Here is a 21,981-nt window from a genome sequence, read left to right as displayed (position 1 = left end):
GGATAATCATAATCAAAATGAATATTGAAAGAAATGAATACATTTAGAAGCATTTCAACGTGATATGAGAATATGCAATTGTGAACACCATTCAAGAGAAGTATGAACAATGTGAAATCAATCAATGTATTGTTTCAGGATTATTACTACAAGTCAAAGAGGTCTGTATATATTTTGATGCAGCCCAGACTTGCCTTGAACTCTTAATCTACCTATCTCAGACTCCTGAGTTCTAGGATTATAGGCATGCATTACCATATGCAGCTGAATATGTAGACTATTATTTATATTTAAAGTTCAAATTCAAATATGCATTATGAACTATATAGCATATGCTACATTTTCACTTGTAAAAATTAATGAAAGCCCTCCCTGGCTTTTAACTAAGGCAGAACTAGAACTAAAACTGCCATTACTAAAAGTAATATCTTGGGGAAAAAAAGGCATCACTAACATAAGTCTTAGTTCTTTTGTGTATAATGGAATGTATTTGTAATACCATTACCATTGAATTGTTCATTATGGAGTCGATGTCATGTGAAATATTGTCATGGTGTTATCATCAAGTAAATAAGTGCTCATTAATTGAAGCTCTGGTTGTAGCAGGCATACAACTAATAGGTCATACTTAATTCATCTATACTGAGGGATCATTTTGTCTTCTAGAGGACATGACATTTAACAATTGCTAGAGACATTTTTAGTTTTTATACTTTGCGGTTAAAAGAGAGCACATTACTGGCATCTATCTAGCCATAAAGTTCACAGATCATGCTAAGCATCATACAACACACCCTACAGGCATTTCAAAGCAAAGTTTGTTCAGCCCAAGATAATCAGCACTGCAGAGGCTGAGAAATCATAAACCAGCACATGGATTAAATTTATGTCTTACCAACTAATATGATGACAACACTGTATGATATCTTGATACAAAAAAGAAAGGATGATTAGTAAAGTTATTTTCACAGAAAACAAAATTTGCCTACTATACCTTCAAAATACTTGGAAGATACTTGTAGAGATCTGGATTTAAAGAGACACCCCCCTCTAAAATCTTAGCATGCTGTAATGTCTTTGGCTGAGAAGCAAAGATATCTTTTCAGCAGACATTACAGAAGAAGAACGGAAATGAACATTCACAAGATGAGGGATCATTCACCCTGGTGGAGACAAGCCAGACAGAAGCTGCATATATAATTCACATTTCTATGATTGATAGAAAATAACTGGCCTGCTTCAGCCCCTCATAAATCATTCCTCAAATTCCAGCAGCAGATTAATTAGAAACCAGGCTGTTAACAGTTTCCTTTGAATGTGCCTCTGGAAGAAAATTAAGATTTTATGGGGCAACCAATCTTGACTGAACTGAATCATTGCTGTGTGATTTGGGATGCTCACAGGTAAGTTCATAGGTGGTATGAAAACATCTCCACAACACACTGGTATGACAGTTCTCCAGTTAAGGAGTACTTCACTTTCTCAGCATGAAAATTATGCAAACATTTTCTTAAAATTATGGGACAAATGGACAGAGCCTTTAGCACTATATTACCTGCAATTCTTTCCTGAATCATTTTTATATAATTATGTACAGTATACAATATAGAATACACACACATATATACATAACTTACAGTGTGTCTTAAGCAGTTAATCCACCAACCTAGCCCATAACCCCACTCCATAAAGAAAGCGAAGGCAGAAGAGAGGGAGCAAGAAGGCTGGTGAGAAACTCTACACAGGTACACTAAATACAATGACTTACATGTGCTGTGATGGAGAATGATGGAAGAGGTGACATTGATCGAGATGCACTCTGTTCACAAATGCGTGTGCTGATTTGAAACCCATTCACACAACTACATAAAGAAATAAATTTAAGCAAAAACTATAACACAACAAAACAGGCTGTGAGATCTAAATGTGAGGTTACTTTGAACATTTAAAATATGATCACATTCATATAACTTTTCTGTGTGTGTGTGTGTGTGTGTGTGTGTGTGTGTGTGTGTGTGTGTCTGTGTGTGTCTGTGAGAGATTTAGACAGTTTGCATAGGTAAATAATACCTGTTTGCTAATTTTTCCCCAATATTTATCCATGGCTATGTGTCAGGCACTGTGCTAAGTACTGGGAATTTAATAAAGATACATGTTAAAAATAATCTCTTGGGCTGGGAGTTTGGCCTAGTGGTAGAGTGCTTGCCTAGCATGCATGAAGATCCAGGTTTGATTCCTCTGTACCACGTACATAGAAAAAAAATTGCAAGTGGTGCTGTGGCTCAAGTGGTAGAACACTAGCCTTGAGAAAAGTCCAAGGACAGTGCTCAGGCCCTGAGTTCAAGCCCCACGACTGGCAAAAAAATAATGTCTTGCCCATCAGTAACTTACATTGTAGAAGGGGATTTGAATCAAACACATTTGAAATGATTCATTAAATATTTAATGAATATTAAATATGAATCATTACCTTGTAATTACATAAATTGAGGAAGTATAATCAGATTTATTGGATCCTTCTTGTATTTCTTATAATGTAAATGATGTCTAATAACTTCTATATTGTTCAATGATGCATTTTCAGTTGTCATCCAATAAATCTAAAGTGTATTTATTGTGGTTAAAAAAATAGTCTTCTTTAAGATTGTTTGCAATGGTTGATCACCCTAACTTCTTAACTTGACATGAGAATTTTGAATCCATGTCAATAAATAGTTAACTCTTTGGAACAATATTTCTATCTTTTCTATTTCAGGGTTTTTGGAGCGGCCATACTTCTTACTTCTACCCTAAACATGCTAATCCCATCAGCAGCCAGAGTGCATTATGGATGTGTCATCTTTGTTAGAATATTACAGGGACTGGTTGAGGTATGGGACTAGAAGAGAGAATCATTTTAAATTGGTAATATTTAGCACAATAAATTTATTTCTTCCTTTCCCCCCAATTATTATTAAAATGCTGAAAATGTTAGATGATTGGATATTTTGAAGATTAAACACAGAGCCTACACCTTCCACTAAGCCTCTAGAAGCTTTAAATTAAATCTTTTCTGGCCTTTAAAAGTGTAACTTTCTATTTTAATACTTAATTGAATACATTCTTTAATAATATAAATACAATAATTGGCTCTTGCTTGATAAGCCTTCTAATACCATTTAAAAAATTGAGTTTGGCCTGATTGTCATATCTTCCCTTTACAAAGAATGTAGTAGCAATAGATAAATAATATGAACTATTCAGAAACTGAAAAAAAATTCCTTCTCAGCCAAGAAAGAAAAAAAAGCAATAAAAAAGCTAATTAATTTTGTAGTCTTCAATGTTTTCAGGAAGGGTGAGTTCTAGTGATGGAGGCCCTACCTCCTCCTCACATATGGAAACACTAGATTTGATGCTTCTCAAGGGGGTCTCCCATGTTCCACAAACCATTAAGAATCTCAGCTAAATTGATTTATACAAGAAATGTCTTTTTTTTCTGTTATTGTAATCGAAGGAATTTGACGTGGAAGACCTAAAAGATAAAGGCATTTGAAACAGTCACTATTTTATGTGGTATGGAATGAAAGCTTTTTGAATAAAATTCTGTGGAATCAACGAGTAGCAGTTTTCCCTAACACCTGGTAGCTGTCCCAAAGAAAATGTGTCAGGGAAGGCCTGTGCTAAGTTTCCAATGGGCCTGCATCCTTAATGGTGATATTTGTCTTCCCAATTGCAGGGTGTCACATATCCGGCCTGTCATGGGATATGGAGTAAATGGGCTCCGCCCCTGGAGAGGAGTAGGCTGGCAACCACATCCTTTTGTGGTGAGTCTTAGATGTTGATGTAGTGCTGAAGTTGTATGAAATCATGGCTGGAACTGAAAGATGAATAAACTCCCCTGAAATCGATGCCGATTTGAGGCGGGACACAAGTGTTTCCAGAACTATTTGTTTATAAAGTATAAGAACTAAGAACTATAGATTTATGTTTGCAAGTATTCAATTTTACTTTGAATTCGATCTGGTATTAAAATCTAACTGTGTATGAGGATTCCTATTAGACAGAAATATGTTAAAATTATTGGAGGTGAAAGTGATAAAATCCAAATCATAGAACCAACTGGACATAGCTCCTATAATCAAAATTAACATAGCCACCAACTATCTTGCTAAGGACAGTTGCAATATCTTTCTGTGCATTAAAACTGTTATTTGACAGAAATCTGACCTTACTGATCATTTAAGAAGTGGTGTTAACAGACCCCAGTTTTAATTTTTAAATTGGGAGTTTTTTGGTTAATCTGAAAATAGCTTGCAAAATCTTTTAGGACAATTCATTCATTTAAGGCTATTTTTGACTATACAGTAACCATGATCTCTATTTTGATACTAAACCTATAAGGAAGGAAACAATTTTCCCCCCAAAATTGACGAGAGAGAATATAAACCAAGCTTTAAATTTGGATATTAGAGATATTGTAAAAATCTCATCAATTTTTTAAAGAATTTATTAACGTTGATTTTTTAAAATCTCATCAATTTTTTTAATGCCCCTTTATTGTAAACCACAGTGAAGGATCAGTGCCTGCTGTATTCATAAACATGCAGGCTTAAGCCATAGTTCAGAGGTGAAACCATTTTTGGGGCTGATACCTCTAAGACATTATTTTCAGAATCATGTTTCATCAATTTTAAAATAAAGCCAACAAACACTATACAAATCTCCACTTGCAAACCTGTGTTACAAGGAGAGGTGATTCTTAAGTTTAAAAAGAAAGCCTTCCAGTGTCTAGCTTGTGTTGACTCACTCTGTCACCAACTACTGTAAGTCTGTACAGTACACAGGCTAACTAGCAATGCTCTTTTTGTTATTTTGAAATATATTTTGTCTAGGGTATATCTTCTCTGTGGTCCTATGTTTCTGTATAAGCTTGATAAGTTTCTTGTATCAAATATAAGCTTGGAGTGGGTCGATGGGAATGTGAGTGTATGTATGTATGCATCTGAGCGTGCACATGTGAGAACCAATCAGAAGAGTCAAAAATTTCTACTAATCTTCTCCTTTCCTTCTTTTCTCCCATCCTCTGTTCTCCTTTAGGTTCCTATGCCGGAGCTGTGATTGCGATGCCTTTAGCTGGTATTCTTGTTCAGTACACTGGCTGGTCTTCGGTGTTTTATGTCTATGGTATGTTAAATTTCTACAGGAAAGCATTAAATGGAATGTGTCTAGGTTACGAGGAACATGATTTCTCTTATACTCAGAGATAGACAATTGATTGAATTTTTGTGTGTGCTCACTACTTTCATGTGTGAAGAATATTTTCCTCATAGTCTCAGAAGAAGCAAAGGGGATATTCGATGCCCATTATTTTTCCTGACTTGTTACTTCTTGTTTTAAAAGTCAATGATAGTCTGGCATGAATGGCTCACACCTGTAATCTCAGTTATTAAGGAAACTGAGATGTGAGGATTACAGATCAAAGTCAGTCAGGGCAGGAAAGTCCATGAGATTCATCTCCAATTAACCACCAAAAAAGTGAAGCTGTGGCTCAAGTGATAGAGTGCTAACCTTGAGAAAAAGAAAATATTGAGGGACAGCACCTACGTCCTAGGTTCAAGCCCCAGGACTGGCATACATACACACAAAAGTCAATGACATTGCTTATGGAGACATTGCATGAATTGTATTTTATGCATTTAATTATGAGGGAAAGATTTTTCCTTATTAAACTTATGGAAGAAAGGACTGGACAGAAACTCAGTTATCATTTTGCTGAGTTTCTTGGTCTGCTCCTCCCAGACTGAGTAAGGGTAAAAAATCTGAAGAAGGTAGCACAAAATTCACACCACTAAAATAATTTCTTAGAACTATCAGCATATTTTTGGTCCCAGAGCACATCTTCTACCTCATTTCCCCAGAATAAAAGCACGTGTCCTCTGTATTTAGAATAAAAAGTTAAACCATGCATCTAAACAGAAAATAAAAGGCTTTAAAAAGCTGACTACTTCCAAGTACCCTGAAGTTTTTCTCATTAAGATGCCAATAATGAGGAAAGGAACTATATTAGAGAGCTGGATTCCAACAGATACTCTCATTGATTAATGTCATCTTTAGACATGAGCATTAGAATCTGAAAGATAAATCAATCCATGCTGCCGAACAGGATCTGACTGCTTCACATCTGTCCGGATTCATTCTCATTTTGAAATGTTCTCATCAAGGCAAGTGATTGTTCTCACTGAATGCTGTCAAATGGATTCTCTTTGCAATAGTTAGATTTTAGACCCATGCATGTTCTTTATTGTAAGCCATGTGTGTATCTATAAACAGTTCTAGGAAAGTTTTCTGAGGAGTCCAAATTCAACAAAGTTTAAAAGTATTTGCCTAAATTGCCTAAATTTTCCTAAAGCATTTGCAATATTACCTATATGGTAATAGTTTGTATGGCTATACATGAAATATTCTGATTGTGCTTTAGCTCACTACATAATTTAAAATATTATGAAACACTGAAGTAATCAATACCTATCAAACATTAAAAACAGTAATTTACACACACTTCTTTCAAGATATCTGATATTTATAGTTGAGCAAGAAATTCAAAGTCAAAATATTAATCTGAAAATACCACACGATAAATCATGCTTATTTATTTGCTATACTTCTCTGTAAATTATTTTCTGTAATTGGGCCATGCATTCAATTCATACTTGAAAATGAACAGGTTAAACTTAAATAGTAGAGTAAACTGAAAAGGCTAATAATGCATACAAAACATTAAGGGGACATATGACACTTTAGTTGAATTGCTACAGAAGGACAATGGATTTTGAATCAATCAATTCTTATGTGTCAGGTGCTTAGTTTGAACTCTCCGTTATGCTCGATGACATACATACTATTATCTCCTTTAACTTTGCCACAATCTTATAAAATTGAACTTCTTTTCCATTTGATAATGGCAGTTCCTATAGATTCTGTTACTGATTGGCTCATGTACCTAGTTAGCCATTATGTGAGTTTGGAGATTCTTAGGCTCAACTACATTATGCAAACTTTCACATGGTGTTTACCTTACTTCCATGTTCAGTATACAATATATCAGCAGGTATGTATTGCAATATGTACGACATCTTTGAGACTGAATGAGCCAAAAGTATGTTATAGTGATCAGGGACATTTAAATTGTTACTCAGGGAAAAATGAGAGTAGTGTCAAAGAAAACCCAAATCACCAGATGCAGGGAAAATTCTTTCTATTATTAGTGTGTACAGATTTATATTATGAAATAAGAATATGTTTTAATAAGCTGAGCACAGTGGCTCATGCCTGTAATCCTAGCTACTAAGGAGGCTGAGATCTGAGGATCAAGGTTCAAAGCCAGCCCGGGGAATACAAAGCCAAGAGAATATTATCTCGTTAATCACTAGGCAATGGCAAGTGGGGCTCTGGCTCAAGAGATGGGGTGGTAGCCTTGAGCTGAAGAGCTCAGGGATGGAGCCCAGGCCAGAGTTCAAGCCCCATGACCCCCTCAAAAATGTTTTAATAATGAGAATTCTAAATAAAAATATGATGAAAAGGAGTTGTAAACAATCCTTGGATTGTGGCCTTGGATTTCATAACTTTAATTTTCTCAAAGAATAATCATTAAGCAATAGTATTACAGAAAACAAAATGGTATGCAAAGGCACCAACAGTGTAAAATTTTACCATGAAAATTTTGCTTGGATCTGTTTGTCAGGTCTGAAGGTGATATCAGGAAATGGCAATGAGCTACTTTAAATGCAGATTGTTTTCATATATTCAAGGTAAATGAGAAAAGGATCCAATCCCACAAAAATTATCTGAGGACATGAATTTCCAGATTACTTGAAATAGGAATTACCCAGGGACTGTTTATTGGACTTCTAAATACCTTCCAAATTACACCATTCACTATTTACTTCTTGAAAGATTCTTGAGTATCATTATTGTCAAATAGAAATGAAGAAATACAGCCACAAGCTTAGCCTTAGAGAAACTTAAAATCTGGTGGCAAGATGCAAGAAGAAATGGTAGTCATCATTTAGACAAAAAGCAAAAACAGTTCTTGTTATATAGAATCTTTTGGTTTTGAGATTAGGCTAGTATTTCATCATGTAATAACGTAAGTACTGACTTCCTTTGACTTGCTTCTTTTAAACTGTTTCTCTCAGGAAGTTTTGGAATGGTCTGGTATATGTTCTGGCTTTTGGTATCCTATGAGAGCCCTGCAAAGCACCCTACTATTACAGATGAAGAGCGTAGGTACATAGAAGAAAGTATTGGGGAGAGTGCAAATCTTCTAGGTGCAATGGAGGTAAGAATCTTCTTATGGTGTCTATTCCCAATCCTACTGAGCTCTCATTATCCTTAACTGGCTCTTTTATAAGAACTGTGCAACCAAAGCAATCTGTTATCAATGGTATCTTTCTTTTATATCCACACACATTCCTTAACTTACTTAAGGATGTCTGTGACTTCCTCCACCTGTAATGTCTTTTTTTAAAAAATTTATTTTTATTGTAATTAATAGAAAGGTTACATTAAATTCACTAGATAGAAGGTGTATTACTTCACAAACATTGATACCCTTTCTCATGACATGGTCCCCAGTTCTTTCCCCCCCTCCCCCTGCTCTTTTTGATTTCCCCCTTCCCTATCCAATTTCAAATAACCAATTAAGCACATATAAAATATATCAGATAATAAGGTGAAGTATTGTAACAAAATGATATAACCAAGGGATAGCAAAAGCGATGAGATAACTTAGTACATTAAGGACAACCATCACTCATTATATGGCTTTTGTTTCCTTATCCTGGAGGTCCTTACATTTAGTGTCATACTATTTGGCCTTATGTCTCTAGATTTTGTTCTATTGTAAATCTCTGCTAGGAGAGCCCAAGGTTTCTACTGATTATGACAAATGCGGGAGACTCTTGGGCCTATGTTCCTTTGAGTCTGGCTTACTTCACTTAATATGATTTTTTCTAAGTCTTTCCATTTCCTAACAAGAATAAGAAATACACTAGGCCTCCTTTGCACAGGTCGAAACTTTCTTAATAAGGACCAAGAATCACAACAAATCAGAGAAAGGCTGGATAAGTGGGACTGCATTAAACTGCAGAGCTTTTGTATGGCAAAGGACATAGCTACTAAATTAATTAGGAAGCCTACAGAATGGGAGAAGATCTTCACTAACCATACAACAGACAAAGGCCTCATATCTAAAATATATCAACAGCTCAAAAAATTGAATCACTCCAAAACTAATCTCCAAAGTAACAACCATCCCATTAAAAGATGGGCCAAAGACTTAAAGAGAGTCTTCTCTGAAGAAGAAATAAAAATGGCCTATAGACACATGAAGAAATGCTCGACATCTCTGGTCATAAAAGAAATGCAAATCCACAGGTAATTTCTTTTATTTCACTATCATGGGGCTTGAACTCATTGACTTGGCACTATCCCCAAGCTGTTTGGCTCAAGGTCAGTGCTCTACCATTTTGAGCCACACTGCTATTTCCAGTTTGCTGGTGGTTAATTGTAAATAAGAGTCTCATGAACTTTTCTACTCCAGCTGGCTTTGACTGTGATCCTCAGATCTCAGCCTCTTAAGTAGTGGAATTACAAGTATGAGCCACCAGTGCTCAACTTCCATAAGAATCTTTACCTGGAACCTGAAATATAACTCTATCTGTAAAGCAAAATGAGTTTTAGACATAGTTCAATATAATCAAGTTTTAGACAATTTCAATTAAGATTTAATTTTAAAAACTGGAAAATTCAATATCAGTTATGAAAAAGATCTGTTTTATTGAAATATTCTAAATGTAGATTTTACACATGTGCATTTATATTGCACATGTTTTAGGAAATACTGAAGCATTAAAATGCTAGTAATAGAATTTATATGGAAAATATTCTTATCATATATTTATTTTTTAATAATAAAATATTATCTTTAAGGATTCTTATTATGCATATCAAGTATTTTGAAGCTTTTTGTAATTATTTGGTTTCTTAGGATTTGCCTGCACTGAAAATGCAATTAAATAATGCAAACTTTTCATTTCATGCACCATTAATATGCAGAAGTTAATAAACAGCTATCAGAGAGTTCCAAAAAAAAGAGGAGCTGGTGCAGTGGCACACATCTGTAATCCTAGCAACTCAGGAGGCTGAGATCTAAGGATCAAGTTTCAAAGCCAGCCCTGGTACAAAAGGACCTGAGACTCATCTCCAATTAACCTCTAAACAATGGGAAGTGGTGCTTGACTCAAGGGTAGGGCGGTAGCCTTGAGCTGAAGAGCTCAAGGACAGTGTCCAGTTCGAGTTAAGGAAAAAAAAAAAAAGAGGAAAAAACTAGTTTGCATAAAGTGTGACAAATAAATCAAGCACCTCAGAATCTTAACCAACAACCAATAATTTCCTTCTGTCAAAAGTTCTCTCCTTTACTCCCTTTCCCTCCTCCTCTCTTTTAAGTACTTCCCTCTATTCTAAATATGCTTCCATGTGACATGTGTCTTGAAGTGATTTTCAGAAAACACCTGTTTTTGGTATTTCATCCCAGGCTAAAAGACTGCCATCTATTGTTACTGAGCATATCAGGGCCTTTAATGAATATGAGACATTTCCTGTGAAATATACTGAAGTGAAAATTCCAGGGCTAAAAAGAAAAAAAAAACCCTCACATTTTAGTTCCATGAACTTGATAGGTCAGCATTAGAACACCCTCCTTACTGAAGAAAGACCATTTAAAGCAGTCTGATGACTTCTCTTGTTGGCTACTCCAGAAATAAGACATCATGCAGGACTGGGATGGGTGGGACATGGGCTTACAGTGGGCCCTAGCGCCCCCTACCGGCAGGGGCTGTGAGCAGACGCTAAATACAGGCTAGTAGTTTTGACTCTAGCTACAATTTCTAGCTAAAAGATAGTCTACTAAACAGCAACAATTTATCTTACCAACAGTTCCAAATAATTGTTTTCTGATTCAGCTATAAATGTAATACTATGCAGTTTTTTCAAACCTATTATTTCAATGTCCAGAGTGGATGTCTAAACAACATGTCAAATGCAGTTGTGATAAGCATGACTGTATGCTTCTCAAATACAATGAAGTATTAAAACCAACATAGAGGTGTGGTTTTCTTTCAGCAATTAAATTCATGAAAAGTTTAATATTTAAAATGCTGAAGTCTGAACCTATGATTAATAATAAACCATCTTAGAAAATTAAGACTAATGATTTACTTGCTTATTTTCATGAGTAAAAATTAATAAGAAACTTTAAAAACATCTTTTTCTTGCACTTTTGTAATCCATTTTCATGGATTTTTGGCATGAAAAACAAGCCTGGCACAGTGGAAAAAGAAGTAAAAGAATTAAAGATAATTAGGTGAAAAAAACCCTAGAAATTTAGTATGTGAAATCCAGTCCCCCCAAGAAAACCCCAAAGAATAACAAATAGGCTGACAAAACAGTGTAATTTGCAACTTTGTATTTCCTATAACTGATTGCTTTATACACCTACTAACTTAAGCCAATCATACACAGGTTAGTAATTTTGATGTTTCCAATATTCTAAACAACTGATTGCCATGGGCTAGGGAATGCTGGATGGCACACTCAGCTGTATGTCACGTGACATTCGCAAGTTCTGCACTCCAGAGTCACAGAACATTGTGCTACTAACTATTCAGAGAACATAAACACATGTAGTGGTGTAAATGACTTAAGAGAGCATCTCAAATATCACAACCTTAGTTTCTTCTGATTTCTTCTTCTGAAATATATTAACAGCATTTAAATGAAAATATTTGGGATAGTGCCAGACCTGTCATTTGGCAGAAGTAATTTAGCTGAAACATATGGAAAATTCTTAGAAACCAGAATCTGTGCTTTTGGAAATTGAGACTCCATAAACACAAACTGCTGCATAATTCTTAAAGCTAGAACAATTTAATTAGAAAAAAGGGGTTGATTTTTATTTTTCACATTTTCAATACTTATTCAAATAGCTAAGGCTAACTGAGAGGTTGAAACAATTACTTCATTCATCCCTTGCTTAATGCATCCTGAAAATCCAAAGCAACAGTCATTCCCATTTGTATAAAAATACTTGAAAATAGTCAAAATATTCTCTTTGGGGTATTTCAGAAATTCAAGACACCATGGAGGAAATTTTTTACATCGATGCCAGTCTACGCAATCATTGTTGCCAACTTCTGCAGGAGCTGGACTTTCTATCTGTTGCTAATTAGTCAGCCAGCATATTTTGAGGAAGTATTTGGATTTGAAATCAGCAAGGTATGTAACATTTGGCCTTGTTTAAATAGTTGATAATTTTTGTATGTAAGTAGGTATTAATTTTGTTTGCAAAGAGTTTATATTCTAACCTTCATTTATTTATTCAGCAGTTATCTGCTGGGAAATAGAGTAGGTTGCCTGCCTGTCTAGTCTATTCTACTGCTTAAATGAAATTGCTCTCTAGTGCTAGGAATTCAGCAAAACAAATCTTGTCCTTTTCTTTCTGGAACTTTTGTCTTAATTGTAAGAAACAATGCAGACCTCCCCTGTCAATACATGTTATTTCAGTTAAGCCTCAGAATACAACAAACATAATAATAAAAACGACAACAAAAGATTCAGTATTTGAATGAAATTGGTACATAGAATAATTACCAAAAAATGGTAATTGCTAATACAACTCTTCTTCAATGTTTTCACTGACCCATTCCATTAATAGATGTAAGTTTGGCAAAAAACTAGGAATATCCTTGTATTTTTTTACTCTTGTTTATTTTAGCAAGCATTTGTTGAATAGAATTTATGAATCTTTCTGTTGATTCATAAAGAAAACCATGGTTTTATCCCCAAATGTCCACAGTTCATTGATTGAGACAAAACATGCAATTACCAGTTCCAGCACAGCCTGTTGAGTTCCCCAGACCTTTGTTCAAGAAATAAAATTATCTTGAGATTTTCAGTAAGGATAGATGAGCTTTGAAATACGACTTTATTTATGGGTTTGAAAGTCCGCTCATTTTCACAGACCATCTTGTTTGATTGGCTAGGTGGGAAACTATCATTTCCATTCTGCTAATGGTGAAAGAGCAACTGTCAAAATGATTTAAGTGTACCTAAAGTCACATTTGTACATAACAGAATCGAGGCTGTGATCATTTATTTTGGTGTTAATTCTCTTTACTATGCCATTCAAATCGAGGTAAATCACAGATCCATTCAAGCATTTATCAAGGTTTACTAAATGCCAGCCCCTTGCTAACCCTTTTGTTGAGCCTGAATGCACTTGTCTGCACTGGCAATGGTCTTGCCATTTCACTCTGTGTCCTTACATAAATCCAGCTGGGCTCCTGCTATTCATATTATGTCCCTGCTTAAAAGACTATCTGAAGCTTGGAACTGAAGGAAGCTTGAGTTTAGGAGTAGCTATTCTAAGAGCTCTTTTGTAATCCCCGTTTCTAAGGAAACTGTGGTACCTATCCCTGAGAAAAAATGGCTGCTTTCGACAGGGTTCTTCTCTCTGAAGCAGATCAGAAGTCGCAGGGTAGTCTTTGGAGCTCTGAGAGGTGTTACACTTCTTCACAAAGGAGGCTGGAGGTGTGAGTCCATTTTCATAATCTAGGACAAATATGACACTGAGAAGCTATTCATAAAGCCAGGTCTCTTGGTGGGGGAAGTGAAGGAGATGACAGATGTTAATAGAACTGTGTGATCATTCTGACCCTGTTCCTTCAATTAATTGCAATTGCTTTAAGAACTCAATGATATTTTAAAGAAAAACAACCAGAAATATATAATACACACGGGTTACTTGATTCACCTATTATATTTGTAAACTAAAATTATAGATACATTCTACACAGACAGGTTTGTCTGAAGGTTTTGCTCTTTTAAAATTTATTTTTGCTTAATTATTTGTATTATGCTGGTCCTGGGCTCAGGGCCTGGATGCCATACAGAAATTTCTCAAAGCTAGTGCTCTACCACTTGAGCTACAGCTTCATTTCTGGTGCGCGCGTGCCCGTGTGTGTGTGTGTGTGTGTGTGTGTGTGTGTGTGTGTGTGTGTGTGTGTGTGTGTGATTCATTGGCAATAAGAGTCTTTCGTATGGGTCTATGTTGGCTGGTGTGGAATCTCAATCCTCATATCTCAACCTTCTGAATAGCTAGAATTACAGGCGTGAGTCACTGGTGCCTGGCAGAATTTTTATTAGACTCTCAAAAAAAATCAAATTTACTTGAAATACGTATAGGGGAGGAAATGGAGGAATAATCCTCTGCATTTTGCATCCAAGTCTTTGAATTTGGGCTTCACAGTGAAATACTGGTATATACATACAAATATAAGATATGCGCATACATACACAAAATGAGCTAAGTACCCTATGAAGTTTATATAATATTTCACTACAAATATGTATTAGGGTAACCAAGCTATGTAAGTGAATCATGTATATAGGATTAGATACTAATATAAATAATGTAATATAGGTAATATATGTAATATATAATATAAGGTATATGCTACAATTATATATTCTAATGCTATTATAGAATATATATTATATGTAATGTATTGTATATTATATGTAACATATATTTTATGTTATATAATGTATATTATATGAGTGTATATTAATATACACATCTATGTGTATTTGTCTACATGTTACTTTTGTATTTTATTCAAACATTTTTCAATTCACTTGAGATGATTTTATGGAGGAAGACCAATGCAAAGATTAATAAACACTTCTAAAGGTCTGACTACAGAGCACATCACAATAGATAGAGAAATGGTTTCTTTGAGCATCATATATAGGGGAGAGAAATCACAGATTGAATGGCTAGCTGCTCATTTCTTCTGGGAGATTCCCAATTTGTGAAAACACATTGGCTGCAGAGAGATGTCATCCTAATTTTGGCCCTGAGAAACATAGAGGAGGGATCGATGTCCCTCTGTGATTTCTTTGCAGAGTAAATTTTAGATTCAAATAAAATTAGTTTATTCTTGCAAAACCTTAAAATAATGAGCCAACTGTTGTGTGATTCTTCTCATCAGTAATGCACTCCAGTCATGTGGTGATTGCTTATGATAAGTTACCTAACTTGAGGTGACATTTAAGAAAATTTTCCTGAAGCTTGCGAACTTCTCTTGACTTGCTGAGATTACATACAGACTATATTCACATGTTACCTAAGGATCTATGCTATAGGATACATGTAAATGCTAGCCAGTGATGTGGAATATTTCACCTTGTTAAAGCCGTGCATTTTCCATAGTGTTTTTCACACAGTATTTTCAGAAACAAATAATAAATGATTATCATAGCTTAGTCAAAGTAACCAAAATATTCATTTGAATAAATAATAAGTGGAGGATATCCAAGTGAATAATTTTTCACTTATTACTTGAAAGATGAAGAGAGCTTAGTGACTCTGTAAGTCTAGCTATTAGAATACATAGGGTTGATAGGTAGAAGGTTCAAGGCTGGCTCATGGCAAAGGGGGCCCTATGTAAAATAACCAAATCAAAATGAATAAGGAGGAGGAAGGTACAGGTGTAGAACACCTCCCTGGCAGTTGGGAAGTCTGAGTTGAAAGCCTAATGATGGCCCCCAAAAGTTTATTTTTTGGCAGATGTTTCAAAATTGAGACAAAATATAAGCCAATTAATGTAGATTTAGGAAATACATCCACTCTTAAGGTTTTTGGCTGAATAGAAAAGGCATGATTTGTGGCTATGAATGTGGCTTAGTGAGACAGTGCTTGCCTAGCATACACAAGGCCTTGGGTTCCATTCCTCAGGACCACATACATAGAAAAGACTGGAAGTGATGCTGTGGCTCAAGTTGTAGAGTAGTAGCCTTGAGCAAAAGGCACTCAGGGACAGTGCATAGGCCTTGAGTTCAAGGCCTTAGAACTGGCAAAAAAAAAAAAAGCATGGAGTGTTAATTCATACAAATCCTTCGCATGCTGTGTTTAAGGTATTTGTGTGTATAGATGATGATAGTGAGGACTGAATTCAAAGCCTTGGACTTTTGCTTGGCTTTTTTATTCAAGGCTCTACAACTTGAGCCACAAGTACACTTCTAGCTTCTTACTAATTATTTAGAGGTAACAGTATTGAATTTATCTGCCCAGGCTGACTTCTATCTGAGCTCCTCAGATATCAGCTTTCTGAGTAGCTAGAATAACACCCACCAATGCACAGCTCACATATTTTTTAAAATATATTTTAGGGGCCATGAGCATGACCTAGTGGTAGCACACTCACCTAGCATGCACAAAGCCCTGGGATCAATTACCTGGAAACACATACACAGAAAATGCCAGAAGTAGTGCTGTGGCTCAAGTGGCAGAGAGCTAGCCTTGAGCAAAAGTGTCCAAGGACAGTGTCCAGGCCCTGAGTTCAAAGCCCGAGCCCTATATATATATACATATATATGTACACACACCAAAACCCAAAAACATTTACATGCATTGTCTTATTTTATTGTTTTGCTTTCTCAGAAAGCACTTATATTACACATATGAGTTAAGAGTTCAAGTCTTTATAATGTAGAATTGGCTTGAAACTTATCCCTGGCAAAAGCTAACCCTGACTAAGTCTCATTTTCTTCATTTAATGATAAAATTTAAAATGTCCACTCTGTGTGGAAGAGATAACTAAAATACCTGAGCATTTACTTAGTCATTCAATACTTTATTTAGTCATGGACAATCCAAATTGTGACTATTACGCTGCAATCTTCATCACTGTAAAATGGTTAGTCCTCGACCTTGTTCTCAGTTCTGGGCACTGTCTCTGAGCTCTTTCTGCTCTACCGCTTGAGTCATAGGACCACTTTTGGCTTTTCCTGTGATTAATTGGAGAAGTAAGTCTCATAGATTTTTCCTGCCTAGGCTAGCTTTGAACAGCAAACCTTAGACCTAAGCCGCTTGACTAGCTAGGATTGCAGGCTTGAGCCACCAGTGCCTGGCTCCATATACTTGAAGAAAGCATGTCTATAAAACTTCTTTGTACATTTACATTGCATATATGTGCTAATACCCAAGTTACATACATTTTATTTGTACTTTGTATCCTCACAATACTTAGGGAACACTGTTTTATCCACAATGCATGGCTAAAAATGTGTTGATGCTTTAGGGTTAGGTTTTAAATTAGAATACTTACTATGAGATTATTTAAGAAACCATATGCTATCATATAACAATGTAACCACATATTGATTCTGACAGAAAATGCCCCCAAATGAAGAACTGATTTGAATTAACTGGAAATAAATCCATGTTATGAAAGTGTATTAATATCTAATATATACACACATATATATGTGCTCATTTACACACTACATATCCAATTTAAACCTTATGAATAAAAATCAAGCTTTACAGCCTTTTCAAGGTATATAAGATTCATTTATCCTTTTGTATCTTTTTCCTTTCCCTCTTCTTCCCTAACATTGAGGATAAATTTGGGTATGAACATTTAAGAAAATAAAATGGACAAATAAAGGTGACTCATTCAGGAGACTTGATTCATGAATTCAAAATTTACTGACTCATAGCAATACTTTTTTTCAAGAAAATTAAAGAAAAAAATTAAATGTCCTTAGATTTCATTGTTTATTTTGCAGCAGTCATGGTTCATTCCAGGAATAAGTAGTTTTCTGAACTCCCCATGTTGCCTATTTACACATAAACAGTTGAAGATGGATTGAGAAACCCAGAGCCATGAAGTTGTTCACATTATTTATGGGTACATATAATTCCCCCTTCTTTTTCTTCAGGTCGGCATGCTCTCTGCTGTGCCACACTTAGTCATGACGATTATTGTGCCTATTGGGGGGCAAATCGCAGATTTCCTCAGAAGCAAACAAATCCTTTCAACTACTACAGTGAGAAAGATCATGAATTGTGGGGGTAAGTGGATACATGGCAGCCAAGACATGTGCTTAGTTCACTTGCTTCTCAACTATCTAAGTGACTGGGGCTTCTAAATGCATTGAATGACTTATTTGCTGCTTAATTTGTGCTTTCATTGTTCATATCAAGCCATTTTCCCATCTTCAATTTTTCCACATTGAATAATAATGATAGTCTGTGTTTGAACTAATTTAACTTTAATGACCATTGATTTCTGGATTGTCTGAGGGTTTAAAAAATTAAACCCATGAAGGCCTCAATACTCTCTTAAGATTATTTAACATGTTTCATTGTGTTTATTTCCAAAGGTTTTGGAATGGAAGCCACATTGCTTCTGGTGGTTGGCTATTCTCATACTAGGGGTGTGGCTATCTCATTTTTGGTACTCGCAGTGGGATTTAGCGGATTTGCTATATCTGGTAAGATATATATTTTATACATTGGACATAATGATATTGGTAGTATATATGCTTATGATCGATATAAATATGGGTGGGGGAGGGAAACTGGGAGAAAAACACAGGAAGGGGTATCAATGTTCAAGAAGTAATGTACCCAATACCTAACAAATACAACTTTAATCCTTCTATACATCACCCTGACAATAAAATATAATTGGAAAAAATAAATATAAGTATTCTTATAGTCAAAACATTTAGAAATATTTATAGATGTGTTAATACTGAGTTTCCCCCATTTACTGTTTTTCTCATTGTTTCTGTTCTTTTTTGTTTCTTGTGAAGAGAACATTTTCACATCTCATATATTAAGTTTTGGATGGCAAACCATACCTCACTCCTTTCTAATATGTCTTCTAGTTAAATGATGGAGATGTAGTTGTGAGACATATGCTGTTGCCTGATATCTTTTTAAGGAGTTGTGTGGTGATGTTTCTATATCATAGAGTTCTATGGTTCCTTTAGTCAAAGCTTGTGTGTGTGTGTGTGTGTGTGTGTTTCAGGCTTTAATGTGAACCACCTGGATATTGCTCCAAGATATGCTAGTATCTTAATGGGCATTTCAAACGGTGTTGGCACATTGTCAGGAATGGTTTGTCCTATTATTGTTGGTGCGATGACAAAAAACAAGGTAAGGTAGAACAGAGTAAGTATTCAGTCATAGAAGAATCTCTGCCATGGCTGGGAAAAAATTATTGTATTCTCCTTGGCATATTCTAAGTAAGAAAGATAGCAATGGCCTAGAAGAACTTATTTCTCTAGGATCTGAGGCAGTAGCCTTCCCTAATGTAGAAGCAAGGTGCTTCTCAACGCTTATTTATTTTTTCAGAGTGTGGCCTTGTATATAACAACTATTTATATTATGTTTGTGAGTCAAAGAAAACACCTTTCCTCATTGGTCATTAAAACAGCCAAGATGTCTCCCCAGCTTTATTTGCAACCCCAATTTATACTAATTTTCAGTTGTCCTTGGAAGAATATTATTGACAGCTATTTGTCCTTTCATGTATAGAAAATTTTATTTTATCACTAGCAAGGCATATTATATAATAATGCGATAATAAGAGCGATTGCTTTATGTAAACAGGTCTTGGCTATCTCCAAAGATAGCATTTCCTGAAAAGAAGAGGTACAATTTTTCCATCATGGAGTGCCTATTATCACAGTTCCTTTTCTGTTTCCACAGTCACGTGAAGAGTGGCAGTATGTTTTCCTGATCGCTGCTCTAGTCCACTATGGTGGAGTAATCTTTTATGCAATATTTGCCTCGGGAGAGAAACAACCGTGGGCAGACCCTGAGGAAACAAGTGAGGAAAAGTGTGGCTTTATCCATGAAGATGAACTTGATGAAGAAACAGGAGATATTACTCAAAATTATATAAATTATGGTACCACCAAATCTTATGGTGCCACAACACAGGCCAATGGAGGTTGGCCCAATGGCTGGGAAAAGAAGGAAGAATTTGTACAAGAGGAGGTACAAGATGCATATGCCTATAAAGACCGAGATGATTATTCATAACAAAACTAATACTGGGTGTCCTTTTAGTGTTTGTGATTAAATTAATTGTGATTGCACACAAATATAACAAAGAGTGGTGTAAACAATTTAAACATATCAACCAGGCAAGTTTGCTGTAAAAATGAAATCCAAACCCATGAAATTACCATCAAGTGCAATCTGTAGAAGTTGTGACATTCACCCTTTCCATTCAGGCCATCATTCTTCCGTTCGTGATTTGAAGGACCAGTGTAGAAACACATAGTTCTTCACTGGATTCCTATGAACTAAAACTCATTACCATTCAATAAAGCACAACTACAGCAGTTGGCACATCTCATCCTACAGAAGTTAGGAAGCCAAAGCTACTTGATCATGCAAAATGCACTTATATATTTGTTACACTATATTGCAAGATATCATGCAGAAGTCCTGTTTAAAAAATAATGAAAATTTCAAATTGGCGACATCAGCTGTTGAGAATATTTAGTATGCTTGAGAAATTGAGATGTCTTTCAACTGAAGAAGCATTGGGTATGTGAACAGCTAGCAAATTGCAACGACTGGAAAATTCTGAGGATTAATTAAATGGTTTGGATATTTTGTGTGCCTCAAAAAAGAATATTGTGCAGTGTTTATATAAAATGCTAGGACACAAACACTTATTTTTGTGAAAGAGAATTTGTAAAGTGAGGGGTATGCTTCATGTTCTTCATTCATTACCTGACAGTATAAAACACTTTACATTTCAATGAAGTTCAACTTTACATGTAGCATATTACAAAATTTTTTGCAAAAAATTATAAAAATCAATAGACTTCAACGTATTTTTATTACAACTTTGTACTGGTTGTAACTTGCATAGAAAAAAAGATATATAAATATACACCATAAAGAATCTAAGAGAGAATTTACTATGAAAATATAGCCCTTAAAATGCAATACTAACACCAAAAGAAATAGAAAATGGTTTAGAGTCCTTCTTTAACAATTAAATATTATATGAAAGCTGTACCACAGAGCTCTATGTAATATGGGAAAATAAACAATAGAGATATTATAAGTAGAAAATTTTATTATTTAAAGTCCCATTAAAGAGATATTTGTCTTAGATAGGACAATAAATTATATTAAAATGATAGCTATGTCTATATCTATATATCTGTATATCTTATACATATTCATAAACATATAAAAACAAACAATTTTCACACAATACCAAATATAGCATACACCTAATGTTGGGTTAGGGGACTGCAATTTCTGCTTTCATAGAGTCACAATTTTAGATGAGGAAGAGGCATTTTGCTTGTCATTTCTTAATATAACTCAACAGGAATTGCAACATTTGTGTACCAAGCAATAAGTGCAATGTATAAAATTTCCTCTCTGTATAGTAACTTCATTTTTCTTATAGTAGCTGTTTGGGTGGTTGGAATGACTATTTTCTTTGGAAAACTGCTACCTTCAGATTTCTTTATAATGTTATAAAAAGATACTAATGCATTTCCCAAGTCAACACAAAATATTATAGGTGTATTTAATTGTCTGTTCTGGATATTTTGTCTGTTCATTGTGTTGTGCTAGTAGTGAGTGCAGGCCCTGCTACTGCAAATATAAAACATAAAATTTGTTTTTAAAAATGCAAATTCTTCTCAACTTCATGAAAATAAAAAATACTTTATGCTTTGTGTCTCAAAGTGATATCATGTGACCATAACTTTGTTGTGTTGAATAAAAATATGTGAACTGTCATTTTGTGGCATCAAAAAGTGTTAATAAAATGCTCTATTTATCCTTTTGTTAAAAAATACACATTAATTTGGGCTTTCTTTTTGCTTAGTTTGTAGCTTTAATGTGAATTTACCTTGTGAATATTCCAATGAAGCTAAATTTAAGAGTAGCAGCCACTTTAGGCTCTTCGGATTTAGTGGAAAAACATAATATTCTGTAGATTGTGTGCGATATAATTCTGTAGAGTATTAAGCTAAACAATAGTTGTTTAGTTGAGCTCCGTTTTCCCAATCAGTATTGTCCTAGCTGATGCTAAATTTAGAGAAACA

At 35.0% G+C, this 21,981-nt stretch overlaps 1 protein-coding gene across 1 annotated transcript in view; it reads left to right on the top strand.

The window, feature by feature from the left end:
• Slc17a6 (solute carrier family 17 member 6) overlaps nt 1-21,699 on the top strand; it is a 37,713-nt gene extending 16,014 nt beyond the window's left edge. Inside the window, exons 4-12 of the mRNA XM_090348939.1 lie at nt 2,756-2,870; nt 3,716-3,803; nt 5,077-5,163; nt 8,175-8,317; nt 12,163-12,312; nt 17,824-17,956; nt 18,268-18,378; nt 18,921-19,048; nt 19,604-21,699. Of these exons, the coding sequence (XP_090205065.1) occupies nt 2,756-2,870; nt 3,716-3,803; nt 5,077-5,163; nt 8,175-8,317; nt 12,163-12,312; nt 17,824-17,956; nt 18,268-18,378; nt 18,921-19,048; nt 19,604-19,939 (1,291 nt within the window). The 3' untranslated portion in view covers nt 19,940-21,699. The remainder of the gene's footprint in view (nt 1-2,755; nt 2,871-3,715; nt 3,804-5,076; nt 5,164-8,174; nt 8,318-12,162; nt 12,313-17,823; nt 17,957-18,267; nt 18,379-18,920; nt 19,049-19,603) is intronic.
• Nucleotides 21,700-21,981: the final 282 nt, after the last annotated feature.

This window comes from Megascapheus bottae, chromosome 16, assembly GCF_031878675.1.
Source record: "Megascapheus bottae isolate mThoBot1 chromosome 16, mThoBot2.hap1, whole genome shotgun sequence".
NCBI classification, from domain to species: domain Eukaryota; kingdom Metazoa; phylum Chordata; class Mammalia; order Rodentia; family Geomyidae; genus Megascapheus; species Megascapheus bottae.
This window is presented reverse-complemented; position numbering and strand designations above follow the sequence as displayed.